Source organism: Camponotus vicinus, unplaced genomic scaffold (assembly GCF_025532165.1).
Source record: "Camponotus vicinus isolate PSW18456_S1 unplaced genomic scaffold, iyCamVici1.0 SCAF_4, whole genome shotgun sequence".
NCBI classification, from domain to species: domain Eukaryota; kingdom Metazoa; phylum Arthropoda; class Insecta; order Hymenoptera; family Formicidae; genus Camponotus; species Camponotus vicinus.
Genome location: NW_028141976.1, coordinates 3951594 through 3976481, shown reverse-complemented (window position 1 = coordinate 3976481; position 24888 = coordinate 3951594). Strand labels below are relative to the sequence as shown.

The 24888-nt window shown below is 35.4% G+C and overlaps 1 protein-coding gene across 9 annotated transcripts in view; it reads left to right on the top strand.

Moving 5' to 3' along the window:
* By (focal adhesion protein tensin) overlaps positions 1-24888 on the top strand; it is a 161792-nt gene that overhangs the window by 104624 nt on the left and 32280 nt on the right. For 8 of the 9 annotated variants that reach the window (XM_083097614.1, XM_083097613.1, XM_083097617.1 and 5 more), the window contains 6 exons: positions 12728-12790; positions 18914-19135; positions 19460-19623; positions 20087-20236; positions 22693-22990; positions 23876-24113. In XM_083097614.1, the coding sequence (XP_082953740.1) occupies positions 12728-12790; positions 18914-19135; positions 19460-19623; positions 20087-20236; positions 22693-22990; positions 23876-24113 (1135 nt within the window). Of the gene's footprint in view, positions 1-172; positions 739-12727; positions 12791-18913; positions 19136-19459; positions 19624-20086; positions 20237-22692; positions 22991-23875; positions 24114-24888 lie in introns of those variants that run through there. The other variant, XM_083097620.1, reaches the window with a different exon arrangement.

Sequence of the window (24888 nt, the reverse complement as noted above, 5' to 3'; positions counted from 1 at the left end):
AAAAGCCGGGAACTGTCAGACAACGAGGATGCTGATGGAGCACGCGGAGGAAGGCAACGGCGAGGGACACGCGCGCGAGGAAGCCCGGGGCATCACGCATGCGTGCTTCGTACGCTTCGGAGCGCTATCGTTATCCATGCATGCTCCGAAATGCGCGAGCTCCCCATTCGTGCTCTGTCGGCTTTTGCCGTCTAACGTGCCGCGTCTTTTCGGACCGTCTTGTCGCTGCCGCCCGAGAAAGTCATCTCTCATACTTCCTTTTCGAGGATCTTTGTCACCATTGTCGCCAACCGTTTTAAAACTCTCTGAATCAATGCGAAATTTTAAAACGATTTAGCAATAATCATATGAGAAAATTACTTCGTTCAATTAATTAATGAATTAATTAATCCTGAGATGTGATGCGGGTTGAAGGGATAAAAATAGGGAAAATTGTCGGTGACGGCGGGGAATGACAATCGGCCAACGGTCGCGGGATGTCGATACGAAGGTCTTTTGGGGTGTCTAGAGAACGATCGATGGGTCGAACGATCGATGGATCGTTGGTGAAAAAAAGTGCGTGGTGAATCGGTCAGATGGATCGACGTTAAGCCACGAGGTCGTTGCGCTTAGTGCGGAGATAGTCGGCAGCCGATACAGTTGTTTTCTTTTTCGAGAGGCTGACAGCCGGCCGACAACATGCTGTCGACGGTCCAGTGTCACGGCGATGTACATCGGAATTATCACGTCGCTTACACGGTGAGTTTTCAAAGCCGATGATCAAGATCGTTCCTTGTTCTTCGTCGTCGAACGATTTATTTTGAGCGCCGATAATATTTGGATGACAGTGAGACTGGATTAACAACATTGTAATGCATATATAATAATTATTAGTTTAATAACAGTACAGGCATTTTATCGCAAAATTCTACAGATTACATATTATGTAATCAAAAGTTATTAGAATAAAAATTAATGCAATGTTTTTATTTGAAAGATATTTCAAAAATTTCGAATTAAATCTATATTTTATTTTTATATTACGTGTTTTGGAATATTTGTAGCAGCCATATCATATATATAATATATCATCCATTTAGACAATAAATATATTTTAATATGAAATGGCAATTAATATAAAAAAATAAAGAATAGCAGGTAAGAGTATTACGGCTATAAAAATGCATGAGCAAACGAAGAATGTAGTCATAGGTATAATCCATAATTAAGCAAAATATTCAAAGGGATAATAGCAATGATGTAAGATAATATATCCTATAGTCTAACGTTATTCTGAGAAGTTCCTCGATTGTGCAATACGCTTAAAATAGAAATCGCTTCGATGAAAATTTATGACACACTCGCTTTTTCTAACAGAATTGCAAAATATTAAGAATGTTATAAATTTCTATGCCAAATATATTCTTGCGTCGTTATACGATCGATAATTATTCTTTTCGTCTTCCTCACAAAATGCTGATCTGTGCTCACGTATACAAATATGGCCCATAAAAATTCAGGATGTAACTTACAAGAGAGAGCTGCGCAGATGTTTCTTTGATGACTCTTGACAGTTGTCGATGATATTTGGACAGGTTATTACTTTCATAGCAAGTTGTAACGTTATGTATAACATTATGTTCTACTTATACTGTATTGGATTTTTATGACAAGTTTTCGAATTTAAAGTTGATTTTTTCTTGAAGAAAATTTGATGAAAACTTGATATTTAAATATGAAAAAAATATTTAAGATTAAATATTAATAAGTTTCAAGTGAATTTAGAAATGTATTGTATATATTAGCGAGAAAATTTTGTTTCTAATTCAATTCAGATTTATTTTAATGAAATTTTTTTAATTTTACTTTAACGAATCTAATTTAAAGAGAAATTATTGTAGCAATGAATAATAATCTTCCGTCAATTTTTAATCCAAATAAAATATAATTGATTGAGGTATTTTATATAAGAAACAGTTTAATTTTGGAAAACGACATATGATGACATAAAAATACATTTTTTTCTTATTTATCACTTGACGTTACTTATCATAACGTAATGTATTTTTGATAACGCAAGGGAATGATTATATTGCGTTCAACAATCTTTAGAAAATGGTGGACCAATTCTTCTCAATTCCTTCTCGAATCACGTTTATATGCGCCACGGATAAGTATCGAATACATATCACGACCTCATGGCGCTTTGCGTCATTCATCTATTCTCGTTCGACTTTATCGCCGGCGAAGCGAACGCGTTTACCCTAGCGTCACGCGGAATTTTAAGACGGCATTTTCATAGGCTCGCAGAAAATATGTGGAAGCGACCGTTGTCTGGATATCGGAAGAACATATTAATATTCACAATCCACTTGCTTTCGCCATAATTTTAAGAGAGTTACTTTTTTCATTATTGCCTTTATCCATCATTGGTTGAAAACTGAATTAAAATATTCAACGTTACATATATATGTAATGTTAGATAAGAATATATTTTTTCCAATCATTAGAATTATGAAAATATTAATATATTTCTTATATATATTCATTACAAATATAAGATACAAAAATTTATTACAAATAGAGATCAAAGTTTGCCAGAAAAAATGTACCTTCTTTACAAGCATTAAAAGAAAAAACGTAAGCTTAATAATATTTTGGATTTAAATAATCTTTGCAGTTTTTTCTAAATTATTTAATAAATTGCAAACTAAAATATTTCAATCCATCAGCATCCACTAATATCCCTGACTGATTTAAACGAAACCGTATTTCTATCAACAACAATATGTCGACTGATTCACGCTTTGTCTTTCTCTATGTCGTTATGTTGTCGTCACATGGAAATATATAGGGGACGAAATCCGCATTGAGTTATGTGAATTGCTGGCCATCTAGCACGTATTATCGAATCAGTTCATATCAGAGAGTAAAAGATCGTGATAAACAACATTACAAATAAAGAAGCATATTACGTGAGGAATAAACAAATTATAGTCTATCACAAAGCAAGGCAATAAAATAAGAAATATAAGATTAATAAAAAAGCAAATATAAGTTTGTTCTTTCTTTCTTATTTATTTTTCGTCTTTTACGTTTTATCTTGATACTTTTTGATTTGATTATTTTTCATTTGTCATCTACAATATTTCGATATAGATACACGCTTCTCAATCGCAATTTAATAGCTTACCGTTTATTCAGCCTGAAGAAAACGGTTAAGTTTGCAAGGTGCGTCTAATGATTTAAGTTTCCGCCCAACATGTGAAACAACATAAGCGAACACTTGGGAAACGTCGGAAGAAGTTCACAAGGCCCAGGGCGGAATAGGTAAAGTCATTAAAATGTTACCCGAAATTCCTCGGGATGTTCTTTGACTTATTTGATCCGTTATGGAAAGCGTGTGACTTGTAACGTAATATGTAGCTGTTAACAATTCCACTTTAGACCCGTTAGGAAACATGTACCCTGTAATGTAATACGTGGTTGTTAAAGCTCTTCCTTTGGTCCTTAATTAATAATTAGTTTCTCCTCTCTCATTATCTTTCTCTGATTTTTTAGTCGTATTTTATGAGCAAATATTTCTTGAAAAGTATTAGTGTCTTTCAAATTCATTTGCCGCATCTTCACGGTTTTCTACTCAATATGAATTATTTGAAAAACTTCCGGGATAACATTTAATATATTATTATTATCGTAAACATTATTAATCATAAATCACACATAAGAAATATAAGAAATCGCGCTTCCTCCCTCTGAATGCTATTACAGCTGTCAAGAATCGTTGCATCGACAGATAAGAATGCAGTTGCGAATGAACGAGAAGCACTAAGGATGAGCAAAGACGGTGACAATTCTATACGCGTGTTAAACTGGTTTCCCGACGATGCACTTTGATTCGTCTGTTATGCACAGTAATTGGCTACGACATTAAGTTCTTTACACGCCTCGACGAACAAATGGAGGCAAATCGCGGGCGACGTTCTTGTACAGAGTTCTCTCTCGGGCTGTTAGGGCATCAATTAGTGTCCCGACGACAAGTTTCTCGCTCGCAAATAAACATCCTCGGATCGGCGGATGCGAAATCGATAAAACGATCGGATATTAATGATATTCCACAACTGTTGTATCAGATCGCACGATGTAATATAAATATAGAAATTCAGACATTTAACATGATATTCAGATATTTTTTGACATGAGTTTGTAAATCGTCAGACTGAATTTTGAATGTTTATAGAATACTAATGTTACTCAAGTTACTCTAATTTATTCCGATTAATATTAAAAAGAAAAAGTATTTTATGATAACGTAAACAGATGTATCTCGATATCCCCTGTAACAATTCTAAAAATACTATAAGATTCAATGATCTTCATAGTATGAGCAGAATTTTATATCACTGAAAATGTGTATGTATGTGGCACCAGCAATCATAAGGGTCCAGCATCAGGAAGTCGTGAATAAATCTTTGTAATCGAACGTGAAAACCTCTGTTAATAGTGCCTGACCCAAATGCAACGACCCGCTCCTTGGGCGGTCAGAAAATTCCCTGAAAGCGAATTGTCTTTAACGCGGACGTTCTGACCGCACGCGAACGAAATACATCGTACATCTCTATAAACGACTCGTGATTTAATTCTGCTATCGTTGCGTTTTATCTGCAGGGCGTTTTTTGCGTGCGCTAGAGTTCTGATGTTACAAGCAATCAGAAGGCAGATTCTCGCAAGAGAATTCAAAAACCTTTACGGCTCATTTTATCGTGTAAAAATGAACAATTTTGAATTTATTACGAAAATATTTATTGTAAATTGAAATTAAAAAGCTTTGTTCAATTTTTTTTAGATTTTAATTTTAATTTTGCTTGGAATTTTAAAAGTACCAAAATAATACGTCGTGCATTGAGAAGAAGTAAGTAAAGATCATTTTGTATTCGTTCCTTTTCTTGCGGCCACGCACGCGATTTACCGCTGCGAAAGTAGGGGATCTTCGATAGTTGGCATGAATCCAAACCCCGAATCGAAACTGCGATCTAGAACGAACAAACGAATGAACGGCAGCATGCGGTCGAGGATACGAAATTTCCGGTGATCGCATTTCTACTACGTCGTGGTTCTCGCCTACGGTAGAAATAAAGTCGTGAAAGTAAAGAAAGAAAGAAAACTGTACTACGTCGGCCATTAAGTTTCAATTAATCGCACTCACAAAAGAGATAAATTTTATTTTTTATAAAGTAACTAGAAGATATTATTACTGATAATTATTTTTCTATTTGATTATTCTTGTCGATGTATCGAGTCAAGCTAAATGTTAGATACAAATTTCATAAAGTTTATATTAAACACTATATTTAAAATATACTTTTTTTCTATAAGTTATCCACTAATAGCTTATATTGTCAAAAAAAATCGATGAATGTATATTTCATATAAGATATATATCCGTTTCAAACTAGTTATATAAAATAATATTTGATTCATCGCACGATAATGTAATTTATAATTGCCGATTGGCGATAAACTGTCTCGCGCTGCCACTAACAACTTCATTATGTCGAGAAAACAAATAGAGATAAAACAAATAGAGACGAGTTCGAAATTAAGACGAAGCGTGCTATCAAGAGTTGGAAATACATGAAAGGATTAAATCGGCGCGTTGGCGATGATCAGGTCGAAGGTCAACGATAAAACCGGGCTGCAGATAAGCTAGTGATTCCTTTTGACGACGCTCTTTACGATCACTATCGTCTTTTCTTTTACGTCATATTTACGATGAAGTTGTACCATTGAAAAACCATGGAAGTCGCGAAGAAATTATGGTGTTACAATGGACGAAAGGGGGAAGAGAAGCAAAAGAGACAGAAGGAACGAGTAATAAAACGATCGGCTCTTTTTGTGTCGGATGGGCACGTATTTATATCGATGATCGTAAAGGGCGTCACTTCCTATGAGATCACTCGGCTTCCTATGAATTTTACGGCGGAAAGAAGAGAGAGGCGGAATATATATTTCCCTGAGAATACTTTGTGTGTGTGTGTGTGTGAATAAAAACCTGATCTTATGTAATTGTCAGCCATTAAGATGATGGTTATATAGCATGCATAGCGCGTGCATATATATGTACGTGTTCGTATCTTGTGGCGTCACATTTTCTACAAGGCTAAAGTCGAGACTGTGACTAACAACAGGTTGCAAAGATTGTCTCCATCTGATATTAACACGAGACGCTCTGATATTGATGAATCGAAAACAAACCTTACGAAACATTCCATCTATCTAATCTAAAAGCGCGAAAGTGCCATCGAAGAAATTGGGGAATTTGAATCGTTAAGTCCACGTGATAAGCTTGTACGTGACATTTTTTAGTTTTCAACCCTTCTGATGGCACTTTGATTGAAGTATCATCTTAAGCGGATCAAAAGTGGAATCTTTATATTAAAATTCAACGCTGTATCTGGCATTCGAGATGATATTTTTGAGGAGGGTTTATCCTCGATGAAAATTTGATGCGGCTTCATCTCTTTTCTCTGACAACTTTTAGATTACCAAGAAAATAACTTTGTGTGGAATTGTCAAATATTAAAATATGTTATTTAACTACAATAAAAAATTGAAGAAGTTTTTCTTATATATTTTCATACATTCTCGAAAGTTTGATTCGTTAGCTTTTAAAAAATAATATAAAAATATATGGAATTTCTAGTTTTCTCTTTTATTTAGAATTATAAGAATTACAGATCAATGAGATCTTTCGATTTTTTTCCTCCATTTCTTGATATTTCCAGCATAACATTTCTAACTGCCAACACTCTCTTTTACTGAACCATTTACTGCCTGCATTATAAGTAAGCATCACCGATCATTTGCATAGAAACACGAGTGTAATAGTTGCCGATTGGAATTTACATTCCACGCTATCAATCGACATCTTGCCACACATCCGCTAATGTAATACGGCGTGACTACGAGCGCCCCATTGTCATTCCCGCTCTTTCCTCATTCCAACGTCACGATCTATTCGCCGATAGCGAGAACTATTCGGAATCTAAACCCTCCACAGCTGCGCTCCAGTTGATCCCTGATGCGATTCTCGATCGTGACGCTCGATTGCAAAGCATAAGTCAATTAAGTACGGATTAGCCAATCGTATATCCTGTCGATCCCCTCGTGCAACTCGCCCTTTCGACCAACGTTACACTGATCTCCGCATTCCGAGCTAAACACAGTGTACGCTGTTTAATCCGACTATGCATAAGTCATACGTATTTATTATCTATGTCATTAAGAGTAATTATTTTCTTCCGCTGAAATTGAATCATTGCCGATTTTCCAATATTCCACACAGCATTGACTCAAAGCTTCCGTGTTACGTCATTCAGTATTATTACTTTTTTCCTGTGCCATTTTATTTTAGTCTTTTATCAAACTAATGTCATCAGTTTTTATTAATATAATTGCGATTAATAAAATCAGATCAAATTTAAATCAGATTTAATGTTCGCATGATTGCAACAAATGTTTTTACATATCAACAGTATAAAAAAACGTTATACATGAGCACAATAGTAAAAAATTAATTAATTAATTATAAAATTTTAAATGATTAAAATGAAGGTAGTTAAAGATGATTTGATTTCGCACTAAGATATAAATATTCCGATTGCATTCTTTAAATTGCACTTTTTTATTGCATTCTTTAAATTGCATTTTTTTATTGCGTATTATTACGTAAATGAAATATACATGAAGAAAATTATATTAAAAGATTGTAAGAAATATGTATATATTTTTCTTCCATTCGCTATATCGATTCAAATTTAATATACGAATCTTACAACAAATTATGTTATTTTATATGTATACTGTAATGAGGAAATTAGATATTTGTTTGGATTATTATGAGAAATGGCGAAACTTCTCATCGCGTAATCCTATTTAATACGATATTTAATACGATAATGTTCATCGATTTTTCTTTTTGATGATAAAACGTCATTATTTGCGATCAAATGTGTCGCATTAATTAGTGCGATTTTAGTTGACAGATATATGAAACGTATTTTAAGAGATTAAGCCAATTAAGGTTCGGAAATCCCGCAATATTATTGTTTCATAATTATGATATACGCAACATAGTTTGACATGTTGTAATTTGCAATGTTAGATTATGTTAATCTGTAAAAATGTGTGTGTGTATATATATATATATGTGTATACAGAGCGATACTGCGGCATAATCCTTTCAACAAAGTTTAAAAATACTACGGTTTATACCTGTCCCGATATTTTACTATTCATGAATGTGAATTTAAATGAGGAGGCCTCTGTCTGCTTCTTTTTATAACCAAAGCTGCGCTATTCGCATTTTTACACGGCAGATTTAGTAATACAGTACAGTTTTCGCAATTCCAGTCGGAATCCAAACTCCAAGATAGAGGCGACCAACGATATATTCCATCTGCGATCTTTCTCTTATCAAGGACATTCTTGTATATATTTATCTGGTTTTATTTAGTCCTGGTGAAACGTGTTTCACTTACGAAGGCCTATCGACCCTCTTTATGTGATTTATCTTTTCGTAAAATATCGCTGGTGTTTCTTTCACTTGAAAATTAATGTGTTGCGTCAGAACGGATGAATCGCTAAGAAAAACTTTCAAAAGCGTTCGTCCTAAAAGTCTAATTTTTATTTCGACAAACACAGACATGCTAAAATGTTAAAAAAATATTTACTTGCTTCTGCATACAAATTAACGTAAAATAAAATTTATAACTCAGCATTTCAATTTAGTATCGCTTTTAATCGACCAATTATATTATTTACATTAATCATCTTTTATAGAAGAGAGATTTTAAAAATAATTATTTATATAAAAATAATAAAAATAATTATTTATATTATATTTAATCAATTTTTATTTTAAATTTTATACGACAGAAAATGAATAAAATGATCAATAATTGTGTAACTTGCTTTCCCGAAATAAATGAAGTTTCCCTTAAAATTAACCCCACCGTCATTAAAATTTCAACATGAAAGCTTGACTTAATTACATTGGAAAGGTGTGGTAAGATGTGTCAAGTACGCGAGAACATTTTACACGTGTCACGACACGTTCTCGTAAAGTTATTTTATTACGAAATGAAAATCTTGTTGGAACACATTAAAAATTGCATCTACCGTCATGACTTATGAATCTCATTCTCCATAATCTCCCTACCGAGCTACAAATTAGCAAGTTTAAACATGCACCCTGTAATGCGCAAAATTTAGATGTATGTACAAAGTAAATGACATTGGAGAAATTGCGTGTATATCACCAGGTGGCCTAATTGTATGCCACGGGAGTGGCACGACCTACTCGGCTATGCTTTTCTTTATCGGCGATGCGACCGCGCAGAAACACGACTAAAATAATGTATCGAGCAAGCGAAACTTTGCAAATGGTGCTCAAAATGCCTTTAATTTTTCGTTTTATTTGACTTCTCGTTTCAAGCAAAGAATAAAAAATTGGTTAAGAAAACAATTGGTTTCAAATTCAACAAAGATCTTCAAAAAATTGAAAAAAATATTTAATAATCTCTCATAAAGAAATTTGCATCGTGAGTTATTTTAATTAATTCATAAATAAAAACATCGCTTTTTTATTGAATGGAATTGAATAAACAAGATGTGTTATTAAAATTTCATCACCTTTCTTCCAGACATTTTGATCGATCGAATATTATAAATATAACGATAGATTACGTCCGCATTACGACGATCTAGACATTAAGATAAATATCGCAAGCCCGTATCATTAAAGTCCCATTCACGCGAAGACCGAGCTCGTTCCCGCCCCGGCGAATATTTCGAGGCGAATACATCCACCGAGATAAATTCCACACCGAACGACGTGGCCTAATTATATTTCAAGGGAGTGGCGTTTCAACCACTCGAAGGTGTCGTCCCTATATCCTCGCCGGCTTGCGCGGTACTCCGGAAGTTCGCGTCGTACTCGACGAGAGGATCTGCACTCGGCGCAGGATCGAGCCTGCGTGCAATGCCGGCTATGGTCTCCATGGTTACGTGTCAAGTTCTCTCACCCCGTACCACCCCGCCGTGGACCATCTCCCGGCCTGCCGGGAGAGACGCAGGCTTTCAACCTTTCTATACCCGCAGCGCCGGGGCGGCTCCCGTGCGGCGCAGACGTTTGGTTGACCCAGGTTGCGCTATAGCCGGAACTCTCGTCCTGATCACTTTAAACGTATCATTCCTCGCTTCTTGCTTCTCGCTTGTCGTCGACACTCCAAGGAAAACGTGAGGGTGGCCGTGGACGGCGGCCGCGAGCTTGCGTAAAGTGGCTCGGTGAGAGAAACGCTGGATGAATCGAGCGTGTGACCACGAGAGGGGTGCGTACCTTGAAACGCGATTGACCTTGAACGCACACCTGCAAGCCGGAGCCGCGGCAGGTGAATTGATTGGCGCTCGAGAGGGTGGGATCGCGGGAGCGGATCATGTGGCGTAGTTGCGTATGACGTTTTGAAGGTTACATCGCGGCAAGTGCGATCAATGATTTTTATTTGTTCGAGCTGATAAGGGCTTAATGTGGAATACCGAGGGATACGAGTCATTAAAAGATATTGCGATCCGTAATATGCAAATTGACGAAATAAATGACAGTGAAAACAGATAGTGTTGAGACGATCGGGCTAAACAAAATTCGTGTTCTAAAGAATCTCTATTACAAATCGAAAATGATATAAATGATATGTTAAAATATTTATAAATAATATTTAATATATATATATATATATCTGTTATATCCTGTATGTGTAAGAAATTTATAATAGAAAATCTTGGTCTAATCTTGTTATACGTAAACGCAATTCATAGTGAAAATCCCATGATGTCAATATATACCATATACATATAAGTACAAAATACAGGAAGAGAAATGCTCAAATAGTAGTAAAAGTTCGATAATGATAAAACTTCCTCCATCTGATCCTGGTGCAATAAAGGTTGAGTGTTTTGGCTCGTGTAATCGAGAAAAACGGAATTACGTTACGCTATGTATGTTTATACGACACTTGACCCGGAAGCGACACATCAATGATCCGCGTCGTATTGAGGAAACGCGTTTGGCAAGCATTACAGTTTTTTTACAGAGAAGGGAAGAAAAGAGCAAAAGAAGAAGAGAGGCGGTGCCCGATATAATGAAGTGTGCTGTCGGATATATATATGAAAAATTCTGTATTGTTAATAATTAATAATTCATATAATTAAAATTAAAGATCACACAAATACGGAAAACTTTGTGAGAATAAACCGAATCGGTCGTGTTGGGTCTCATTACTCTTACTACTCTTTTTTATGAATGTCGATGACGTTGATGGAGAGAATGATTTATGACTCCTATGATCGGACATCTCGAAGATATTATTGAACATCGACCGCATACTTGTTTCGCTTGAAGATCGTGACGAAGAAAGAGGAAATTACACACAATGATGCCGATGAAGACGTTTGAAAATTCTAACGATTCCTCGTGATTGATGCCAGATATCATTTGCGTTACTGCCGTTGTCGGGGAATTTGACTGATTTAGCGCCGACGTCATTTGCCTAATGGGAAATATATGGAAATTACGAATTACATAAAGGCCTCTATCTTGCGCACCGATGACGAGCTCGAACAGCAGCTCTCTATCGCGCGTTTGGTTACGGGCAAATTGCTGCCGTTGCGGCGACACCCGACAGGATACCGCGAACAATAATCTTAAGGACGTCGAAACGCCATTGCGCGAAGAAACGGAGACGCTTCTGCATCGTATCGCCTTTACTGTTTGGCATACCGCCCTCCATATTGAAAGCGAGGTGCGAATAACACGCGTGCCTCTACACGCGTGCGAAATGTATTAATTTACATAATTTAATTTCGCATAAACATAATCTACGAATTATTTCGGCAGACTCAGAGTTGACTGGCTCTTAATGGAATTTTAATCGTACGTTAATCATGTAAAATATTATTTTATTCAAAAATATTAATTGAAATTATATATATAAATTTTTATAAACAGAAAAAATTCTTAAAGCAGTATTTCTTCTATACATTTAAATATAATCTTTTATTTCCCGAATAAGCTTTTACTATTAGCTTCTTTTATGATATTGTTGCTAAAGAATATATATTTCTTTCAAGTTTAAATTCTCGTTTGCAATTCTCGTGCTGCATTTATATAACTGCAATCGTATATGCATCGCAGCACAATCGTCCAATATAAAATACTTAATAGGTTTCGATAGATTGAATTGATATTGATGATACAATCGTTTTTGTAGAAATATTGAATACGGCTCACTGTTACGGCACCTGTCATTGTATATTTTTCTTTGAGACAACAATAAAAATATCTTACACTGTATATCATTAATTTCAAAACAATTAACCATAATGTCCAACCATTTTTCTTCAGACAACGAGTGAAGAGTGTAATAGTATTTTCGCCGCGCGCGAATAGGAACTTATAAAATCAAACTATTATATTCTTTATTCGATATAAAATATATTAAAATTAATACTAACGCAGCATTATTTTATGAAACAGTAATTAATTTTTTCATATAATGAAAATAATGATAAAAATGATGACATTTCTGTTACTTTAAATCTGAATGTGTTTATGTAAAGATACAATATTTTATTTATTTTTGTACTTAACATATAGATATATTGATTAATTCTTTTCTTTTTTTGATTACAGCACAATGGTGGTTACGAATCACAACCGAAAAACGTTAACAACATCGGAAGAAACAAGCAGCATGTAAGCAAATATATTTATATCTATAACAATTACTCATTTACTGTTCAAATTTCACGCATTTAAATTATAACTTAAAATTATTATATTGTAACTCAATTACAAAAAATAATTAAAAATAATTAATCATATAATCATATATTAATCATATATATCGAAAATTCTACTCATCGAAATTATACTATTTCTATAACTAGATATACATATAGAATAGAAACGAAAAATGAATAATCAATCCTAGAGAAATCTTTTTCTCATGAGCTGGACCAAAGGCTCTCTATTCTATTCATATAGCTTATCGGTATCGATGAAAGCTCGCGATTCATCTCGCTAAGCGATCTCTTTAAATATTTAATAATCATATAATCGATGTTACGCACAAGCGATTGATTCTACATCAGGCATACTTTTATTTATTCCGTGAGAAGACACAGACAAGCGAAACTTCGTTTGCATTCGGAACGCGTGAATTTTGACACGCACACTCGTTTAAATCTCCTGTCAAAATACATTTCGTAGTTTAGGTTGCACGAAATTATTCCCGACGACACGTTGTCGCCGCCCGTCCCGTCGAATACCTGTTTTCGAAATGCAGAAAGCAGAGGGGACACGTGTACGACCTTTCCAAAACGCTGAACTCTTTCTGGATGCGGGAAAGAGCGTTTTCCACCGGCATTCAAATGGAAATGCCGCCTCTTTATGCTACTTTTTTTTAACGCACCGGAAGTTCTAACTCGTTATTCGCACCGCGACATTAAAATAGAATTATCGTTATGTGCGACGAAAGATTTCCTGTCAGAATTTTGTCAGGTTCTTCTGTTTGTTTTCTTTCTCTTTTTCATGCGCAGAATATAAATTTCAATAAATAAACGATGCGAGATTTAATTTCGTTGGCGATTTAATCCGGGAAATTGCATTAAAGCGGTTTAAATTCATGATAACCATAATTGCGATCAGAATGAGACATGCATTGCACAAACCGCCACTTACACGTTGGCGGAATAACTTTCTATTAGCGTGCAACGGAGAGGGAATACTAATATCCGACCAGTAATCAGTACGCTAATTATTCTTGTTCATCGGCTTTCGCAAGCGATTTCCCTAATTTATGTACTATACGAATCGATTCCGTAAATCAATCTACATGGCAAGTACTAAAATTTCTATCTACCGTGTTGGTCACACTTTTTAAAGGTCACGAAAGTACAAGTCATAATTTTATCTGATTTGCAGCTCGCGTTTCTCGATCAATTCAGTATTCAGAAGAATAATGGTAGTCTTATTAAAATTCTATCGTTTCGACAGCGTTTCCTGCGCAAAAACGATGATGCCATTGAAAATTATTCGCTAAAAGTGGCAGTAAAGTAGCACATTATACGGTCGTACGGTCGCGATGTTTCGCCGCGATAACCCTCGTGCGTGTTGACATCGAATGGATAATATATTCGCGAAACCCCGCACTTATTCGCGCACGAATCATCGTCATTATTGTGAAAATTTATGCAGAAAGAGCTACGACAGCCGCTATACCAGTCGCTATTTTTACGTAGACAAGATCACGCACTGTTATAGAGACTTTTTATACACAATAAGTAAGTAATATATTGTAAACAGAAAATATATATTTATTAACACGTTATACTTGATTTAATTTTATTTAATTTTTTAAAATAATCCTTTTTAAAATTAATATAATAATTTATAACTACAATTCTAATCATATTTAATAATATTAAAATTAAGTGGTATATTTAAAATTAAAATAAGAACAAATAATAATAAACTTATTATTAATATGTAGAGATATTTGAGATTTATATTCAATGGCGTTTTTTGAATGACAAACAATTATCAATTAATATTATATATATTTTCTTTTTATGGTGTCTTAATTAATTGCAATTCCATTCCGAAAATCATCATTCGCGATTACATCGCAGTTATGGGTCGTTAAAAGAACAGTAAGGCGCAGTGGGAGCAGAAATAATTATGCGGAATGGCAATTAGTGTACGATAAAAACTGTTGCGCAGCTGTGTGTGTGTTATCGCGTGCGTTTTTTCTCGTGACATTGAGGATTTTCATTGGTTATTTTTGTTCACATATTGCGTTGCATTTTTATTTATCGTTAAAAACTCATACGCTCGAAAATACCTTGCATCGCTAATATTTTTTTTTAAATAAGAAATAATGATTAAAATTCGACAGGGACATTCAAATATAATTTAATTTATTATATCTTTGTAAAATTTTCCTCTCCTTTAAATAAATTATTAAATAGACATGACAAAAAGAACGAGAAATAACATGAACGAAATAATCCAGCCATTATCAGACTCCCAACATAATCGATGAAGATTAATCTTATTCGTTCCAGTACTCTACTTCTAATTAGAAATTAACCGCAAGCAATTAAACGGATTAACGGTAATTGACATTAGTGACGCGGCTCATTGCATATATCGACTTCTCGCTCCTTCAATTGCACAAAATTAATAGCATGTGATATAGTCATAACTTCATTCTTGAGCATTTACATTGTATTAATTTATATCAATTTTCGACTTCCCAAATTTTTCCAAAAAGATTTTGAGATTAAAATGTAAGATTCTGTGACGAAAATGAAGAAATGTAGATATCTTTGAATATAATCAGAATGCAAATATAATGTTATTATCTCGTGTATCACTTTTATATAAGAGAATTCATTTATAAAGGAAGATAATTTTATTACAAAGATATAACGATTTAAATTATACCCTGTTGAATTTTAAAGCACTGTTTCTTATTTTTATACATTAAAAAATGTAAATATATTATTATTCCAAAATTTAATAAAGCTTCTGCAAGAGAATCTTAAGGCGAATATTTCACATTGCGTAGCAAGTCATTCTAGTAACCTACTTCGCTAGCATTTTTCAATTTCATAATCGATGACTCTGAATTTTATAAACCAACGTTATTACGACTTGTATCCTCCAGTATTTTCTCGTTTCGCTTTTAGTTAGCTGTGATAGGCAGCCTCGACCTATGCAATTGAACTCTGAGAAACACGTGGACTTGGGGGTACGTTTCCGCGTAGCAACAGCTGCGGTAGGACCACACGATGTAATAGTAATTTCACACGTGAGCCTAACGGCCAGAGGGATTTATGAGCGGGTGGGTAGACCTGACTGCAAGTCTCGCGAGAAACGAACTCGCGGTGTTACGATCCCATAAAAGCAAGTATTTTTAGAGGTGGCCGTCTCGCTCTTATTCTCTCGCCCAATTCGTTCTGCTTTCTTTTTCGTGACGTTCGTTCATTGTTGAACCGTCCTTGGTGTTTCTGTGAATCTTGAACGCGAATAATCTGACGTATTCATTCGTCATCTCCCTTCACTTTCTGATCATATTTTTGTTTCGGATATAAATTCATTACGTTTTATCTTGAAAAAAAGAGACATTTTTAGCAATTTAATATTTTTTACCATATCTCCTATTTTAAGTATTATATGCGATATAATTTGTGGGACAAGAATATATAAACAGGATTAAAGTACAAGATTACAATGACATATGTAGCTATGCCCACAGGCGTTTTGGCGTTCCACCGCTATAATTAGTTATAATACCATAGTCTAACGTACGAAACACAGAATCTCGGCAAATCGCTTAAAAGGACTGGGCGAAGAACGGTTGAATACAGTCGGGAATTAAATGCGCGTTAGTACAGAAAGGCCAACTTGTCAGACTTACGGATTACATTACGTCTGTTGAGCGCAGCGAATTATCTGTAATTCTGATAAAATTTCTCGACGGCGCACGAGGGATGAGTGATGAGTGCTTAGGGGCAGATAACACAAGCAACGTAGGGTCGTAATCCGGTATAAATCACACGAATAATTTTAACAAGTGCCATCAATAACGCGGTATCTCAATGACGATAGTGCTCGATTATGATGAGACTCTATAAATGATTCCTCCGCCTAAAAATAAAGTTCTCCCCGCGAATATTTAGCGGCGGGGGAGAAACCGCAGCAACCTGTGCAAAAACGTACATCCTGCTCATACGTGCAATTTTCGCACGTCCTCCGCGACAAATTATTCGCGTCTTTCGCGCAATTCCGTGCATCGTATTAAAATGATCTTAACAGCGACCACGGCTCGATTGGCAGCGCGAATAGCGTGACTATTCGGTGGGAATCAAAGTCACGCTACCTGCACGAATTCGTTACATCACGCGTCCACGCGCGAGCGCGCTCTCATCTACATGCAGGGCCGCTGAAACCAGAAATATTTGCATCAAAGCGTCATCGAATGATTTAGGATAAATTGCCTTCTTCATTTTGTATAATTTACAGAAGATTAGAAATTAATTTTTTTTTATTCAATCAGGAATTTAATTTAATTCCCCCGATGCTCGGTGACAAATTCCTGATCAAAAAATCTTTTCGTAAAATGCAAAATACTTTGAAATTTATAATTAAAAATAAAATATATTTTTCAATATCATGGAAATATTTCTTTTTAAAGACAAGCCTTTTTAAAGGAAATCTTAAAACTGGAGCAATATTACAATACTGGAGCAATATTACAATACAATGCGAATCAAGAGCTTATTATCGATCATTACTTGTACAACATATAATTCATCGCAATGAGAAATATATTATACAGTATATCATTTAATCAGAAGTCGAAAATTTCGTTAGTGATGCACCTATGATCATGATTCGCGAATAAACATCGCGAAACAACGATGACGATGGTAAACCGGCCCTGGAGCGTGCGAGCTGGCACACGTCAGACATACATGACAGAAGGCGGCGCGATTATCTGACAAAACCGCCGACCGGCTACTAGATATTCTTGCGTATCTCCAGCAGAACCAGGCGAAACACAATACCCGGCAGTGTATCGTTCCGCGGCGAGGAACACGGCGCATCATTCCAACATATCTCTCCCGGCGTCCTCATCTCTCTCGCGCGATGGAATAAACTCGAAACGTTCCCGTTAAAGCACCGGGATTACATGTCGATCTATTCCGCGATAGCGTGTCCTCGGTAAGGACATCGACATGTCGCAGAACATCGTCGTCAGGATCGTCTACGCGCCAAAGTACTCCAAGGTGGATGCAACTAACTCCCTATCATGTGAATGGACGATAACCCTGCTAATTTATCGTCGCAAATTTTTTTTTAATTATCAAAATTATTCGTGCATTTAGTTCTAAGATTGTGATATATGTGATATAATATAATCAAAGTTGAAGTGTGAATTCAATAATAAACACACATGACATATATAAATTCTTCAAGAATTTTTTAAACTGATTGCGCAATATTAATGAACATTTATAATGTAATAAAATTTTAAATATCCGATTATGTCGTATGTTTCTCTTCTTAATATGAATTTTTTTACACGATATATGTTCTAAATTAATTTTAAATTATCAGAGACATAATTTTTCTTGGCGTTATTTCTTTTAAATGTTATTACGCGTATTGCAATGTTTATCTAAATTGTACATATCAAAGCTATTATAGAGAAAACAATAAAGGATGAAGTGAATTCGTAAGCAAAGATTTAAAAGAAATGAGATCTGCTCTCCGCGAGGAAAATTTGATTGTCTGGCGCGACATTGTTTTGTAAAAGAAAACTAAGTTTTGCAGCAGTCAGAGACAAATTTTGCGGAAAGAGTTCCAAATGAAAATGGAACGAAGCTATTCACGAAAGGATTTTCTTCTCGAAAACGAATTTAGACGAATTTAAACGAATTTCATATTCGTTATAGGGACAATGTATATTCATAATAAAAATAAATTTTCCGTATATTATATGCTGATATAACAGTGCGAAAAAAAAATTTGAAAATATAACAATTATTCTGTTTTAAAAATATATTTACAATAATACTGCATATTGCATCTCTTTCACCTACATGTGCAAAAATATTTTCTGCGACAATAGAGATTAATTATTTTTTAATTATTCCATTATTAACTTTTTCTTAAACTTTTCTATTTAAACTTTTTCTATAATCGATATCACGCGCCTTTGTAATATTTACGTAAAAAACTTTGCTTACGTAAAAAGCTTTGCTTATCAAATCTTGATCAAATTCAAATAAGTCATCGGATTTACAGGTGCAGACGTCAGCGTTGGCGTCAACGCCTGCGAGGACACCGGGCGTCGGCGCGGATTCGACGATGACGGGATCGGGAAAGGGCGGAGGTCGCGTGACGGAGGTAATGGAGCTCTGTTACGTCACCGAGAGGATCATCGCTCTTTGGTATAGGGAGGATGCGCAGGGTGTCCTCGAACATGCCACAACTCTTCTGCGCGGAAAACACGCTGATAATTACATGGTGAGAATTTCAATAATTTTTCTTATCATTATTCTTTCCTTCGATATGAAACGAAGGAAGTATATCGCATTTTGTAATATTAGTCAACGCAAAGATAATATTATAAAATGTATATAACTTGTGATTCTCTTCTATTAGAATATTAATAAATTAGTTTTAAGATTTTATGGAAAATCGAGATTGGAAAAGATTTTATCTCAATTGCTAGAATAAATTTTTCTCTTCGTGAAATAAAAAATTTATATAATTATTTATTCAGTTATTTTATATCTTTTAATTTTTTATTATTTCTTTTAATTTTAGATATATTTTTGTGGTTTCCAGATCTTTAATTTATCGTCACCTGGTCGACCCGGTGAACCGAATACAAGAGAAGCTGGATGGCCGCAGGGATTAGCACCAAGTTTGGAGAGACTATGCGCCCTTTGCAAGGAACTGGACTCTTGGTTAAACGGCGCTTCTAATCGCGTCGTCGTTCTGCATGCCAGGTGACTTTGCGATTTTCCAGTTTCTCATCCAATTTAACTTTTAATTTCTTTTAATAATTCTCAGAAAGATTAAAAGCTAAGTTTTCGCAACTTAATTTGCGAGCGACTCTTTAATAGCACTAAATACCTCTACAAAAGAATATCAAATGAGGCTTTCAAGACGCAAAGAAATCGTTTTCAAAGGATACAATAAAAGAATATCTCTCTATCTATAGAACGTCCAGTGTTCAAACGGTCGATCATAAAAGTCATAATTTTGCCGCGGTGTATACAATCACCGCCCTCTCGAAACTCATAACTTCCCGTTAGTCATTTCCATTCATCATGAATAATAACGTCATTAGAGCGCGATCAGCCCGCGGCGAAATCTTTTCGCGTCTTAGCTCTTACAGAGAGAAGGTACGCAATAGACGTCGTGCGTTCGCAATGTAGTTCCAAGTTAACGTTATCGCGTTCTCTTCAGGGGCAGCAAGGAGCGGCTGGGTGTGGCAGTGTCCGCTTATATGAACTACAGCAGCATCTGCGGGGGACGCGATCAAGCCCTGGACAGGTTCGCCATGAGAAGGTTCCTCGATGACAAGATTGGATCATTGCAGGTTCCGTCGCACCGTAGGTAAGAAAAAGAGAACAAAATCCGTATGAAATGTGTACGATGTCACCATCTGTTGACGTACGCACTTGAAGCTCATTCTATCCGAGCTCGCGAATAAAATTTAGATAAAATTCGTAAAATTAGCCTTGGCATGCATATTGCAAAGAGTATAAATTTAGATAGATTTATTATTTCCTGGTTCTTGTTTTCCAAGCAACGATGTTTGTTCAGTTTTGCGTACATAATCGTTCGTGAGATTTATTTTCATTTCTATTCGGTTTTTCAATAACAAATAATTGATCATGTCGGAAAATCTTATCTTTTTGACATTTTCTCTCTATATCTTATTTTTTTAAATATTACTAGTTTAATTTTATATCAAATAAAACGAACACGATTGTGTTTAATTAAATTTACATGCAGAAAAAAAGGGCTAATTTAGGATATCAGCGATGTTTATTGGAAGCCATTCAATTTTTTTTCAAATTTATATCACAGGAAGAAGAACGTGTAACTAATTCGAGTTTCTTGTTGGGGCTATTCGATTAAGAAGGACACTTCACGTTCTTGAGTGGACATTCCTGTCATTTTATTTGTTATACATTTTACGCGCCATCGACCTGAAATGTCTCATTATCTAGTCGTCATCATTATCTTCAATCATCCTTATTCGTTTTTTATGCCATCCTTCGTGTGTTCCTATACCTCCATTAATCATGTTGATGCCTATCCGATCATTCTTCCATAATGGATTCCGGAATTTCTCTGTCTTTCTCTTTTTCTCTCTCTCGTTCTCCCTCTCATTTTTTAAAAATTTCTCAGAATAATTCAGCGTTCTTTTAAATTTACTCTATAATCACTTCGTTCACACCATGATTGCAACATTTACTTGCAAGAGAAGATAATCGTGAGACGAGATGATATTAACAAAATAAAATGATTGGTCATGTTGCATATTTGATATGTACTTGTTATTCGAGAAGTATTTCTGTCAGCCGGTTCTCCATCGCACGTACTACGAACGATCGATCCAAAGATAACGAACTCTCATCATCATCATCGACAGCCTGATCGTTTACTTCATTATCATGTCGTCGTGTCCATTCGTAATGATTGTAATGAAACACAAGCAAGTTATATAAGTATATAAAATTGTCTCTTTAAATCTTGTTTACACTTATAGCCAGTACATTTTTCTAAAATATAATATAATCAGAATAAGGGACAAAGTTTTTTATATGCATGATTAAAATGCATCAAAATAAATTTATTAAAATATTCTTATTTATATGTATAAAAAGAAGTATTCTTATTTATATGTATAAAAAGAATACTTTTAAGTGATTCGATTTAAGTTATCGCAATCATTTGAGTAATATTATATATTATATTTATATTGTAGGTAAAATAAATAATTATTTTTTAATGTAATTTGTGTAACTGTTTACTAATAATAATAATAATAACTAATAATATTGAAAAAATTTTTTTATTACTTGAGCCAAATCTCTAATTATTAAATTTAATAATATTGAGATGCATTTGAATCATTAAATTATTTTTCTTATAAATAATTAATTTTCGATTCGATTACTTAAATAAAAAACCTCGATTATTCGGATAAACTATGCAGGCAAATAATTGCGCTAAATTTTGCTCTATTTTTCCAAGAAAAACTAATCGATCCTTTCGATTCTCTATTTTTCGCGCGCGTCTCCGTTTATATCGCGATTTATATTCGCAGATCAAGCAACCGGTTGCTTTTAGCGAAATAAATGCGACTCATCCGGCAGTTTATCGCGCGTATTACGCGCCATCGACCCCAACGTTACCGCGGCCGCCGTATCATTACCGTCATCATCGTCCTTATCGTCGTCCTCGTCATCCGCGTCGTCGTACGCATTCATAATGACCGTAATGAGCCGCGACCGAGGTGTGCCCGCGTGCGTGGCGACTTCCTCGGCGCGCTTCTTCCTCTTCTTCTTCTTCTTTTCTCGTTCTATCGTTTCCTCTTCGTGGTCCTTACGTCCTTCGGTCTCACTTACGAAGTTCCTCCATTAATTCCGTGAGTCGCGAACATTAGCATGTCGTTAGTGTAGCTGCGCACTCGCGAACATATGAAAGCATTACCGGCGAGAGATCTCTTACGATGAACGATGTCGAACGTTAGTTGCTCGTACGCATCTTTTCGTGTCATGGGCCAAGGCTTCCGTTGCTCGAACCATCAATCTCATTCATCATATTTCTCATGCATACGCACATTTACTTCTTGGAAGAAATTTGCTTTTTTACGTGAATACTTTTTTTTGCAATGTTGATCATATCAGAAAGATCGTCCCATGCTCTTCATCAAATTCATCGTTTATTATTTATATTATATAGTTTATCCTTGGAAACGTTACGATTGGAAATTAAAAATTAAATTATTATTTATATTTTCGAACGTCGGGTGATAGCGAGTCTCTTGGATATTTCAGATACATCGAGTATTTCAGTGGATTGCTATCGGGCTCCCTAAGGATCAGTCAGTCGCCATTGTACTTGACCCACCTGACAGTTCTCGGAGTGCCGCTCTTTGAACCGACAGGCTGTCGAGCCTTCCTCAAAGTATACGAAGGACTAACACCAGTTTACACATCGGATCTGTATTCGGTGACTAACGCCCGTGAATTCACAGTTAATCTAGGCGGACTTCGACTGAGAGGCGACATCTTAGTCAAGTGCTATCACAGGGTATACTCGAAGCAAACTCGAGAGGTCATGTTTTCCCTCCAGGTGAGAATGCAACGCACATAGTGATATAGTTATTGGAAATTATTATGAAACTTTTATTATTTAAAGTTTTATAAATTAGTATTATATTTTTTAAATATTTTGTGTTTATTTCATTCACATAAAATGATATATGTATCAAATAATATCGAGTCAACGCTCATGTATGCCGTTTATGTTGGTCGTGCATAAATACATTACAGTGATGCATTTATGATGAACGCGTTATACTAGTACGCATGTGACATGTAATCAGTGGCGTAAATGGCAATTGTGCAAAGTGCTTCGTAAATAGTTATAAGGATAGCAATCTAGATGTACGTGTTCGCGGCAAACGTTCGCGCGGTAATTTTGTGCCCGACAGGCAAACAACATCCTCTGAAATCGACGTAACATCATGACTAGTTAATAACTAGATATACTTTATTCTCTGTGACGCGGAAGAAAAAACGAATATATACAATCTCTGTGAAAAGAGCGCATCGATCACGATGTGTAATACATTAAATCTTAAACACAAGATTTATAATAAAAAAAAAGATTGCATACTTGAGCTTAACTTGATCGAAATTATAATGCATATACCTGTTTGCCAATAATAACATTCGAATTTGCATACTTGCTTGTGATTTATGTATCGTATTTTATAACGATAATTCATATACGTCATATATATTGCGTCAGAAATTTCGCATTTATTAAAAATATCCAATCAATTTCCGAAATTTTAAATTTTCATCAAGATTAAATTGCTCAGAGAATCTACAAATGAGGAATAATTTTTGCTTTGCGATGTATATCTGCTATATGCACAACTTTGGACAAAAAACCTGGTGAGAGATTAGCATGCGGATATTCTCACATAAGTTTTTATTATTGTTTCCGCAGTTCCACACATGCGTAATTACGGAGAACGTCGTGTCCTTCCCGCGATCGGAGCTCGACGTCGCCTGCGAGGATCCCCGATGCCCGCCCGACAGTGTGGTAACACTCTACTTTGCCACCGATATGAAACGCCAGGATGGACCAGTGCCGGCACCGACGCCAGCTGTGCCGCATGCATCGGCGCATCACGATCCCATCTTGCACTGGGACAGCTACACGAACCTCGAGATCAGCGACGACGGTAAGTCGCAAATCTTTATTCGTTTTCTTTTCGAGTGCGATAACAAAAAAATTCATCTCTTTATTTAAAAGTCACGTACATAATATTTTATTTTTTTAAAAATTAATTAAAATTGGACATTAAATAGAATCTATTTTAAATTATTAACATTTAAACAATTATCTCACACAAATTAATAAACAACATTTGTGAAATATCTTTGAAGTTTGGCAGAGGAGGACAAAGTGACAAGTTGCTCGAACTTGAAACAACGTTACGTGTCAATTATCATGTTTTATTTCTGAACTGCTTATATAAATAAAATATATAACAGACGTGCATGTAAACGATACGACATTAAAACAAGAAATAATTTTCTTTGATGAGGAACGATATATTTCCGGTAGTGAAAATTCTCTTTTTTACACTATGATTCTAGCAAGTGGATGCTAATCTGTCTCTTGTGCTGTAAATTGAGTGATACGAGCTCGTCGATTAATTTATCGATATCATGAAACCCACGATCTGCGGTTCACGCCACGAGAACTCATCGTTGTCGACTAATTCGTACTAATTTTCGTCGTAATGGTACCCAATTAACCTCGATCTGACAGCGAGAGCAAGTCAGAAATACAACTTGGCTAGTGTTCACGGCGTGGAAGGGAGGGAGGGAGCTAGACGAAAGAGCGGCGGTTAGTATAGTGCATTTAGAACGGCTGACTAACGCCGCCGGAAATACGTTCTGCCAAGTGAAGGGAAAATGTCGGTTTATCGCGAAGGGGGCGATTTCCACGGT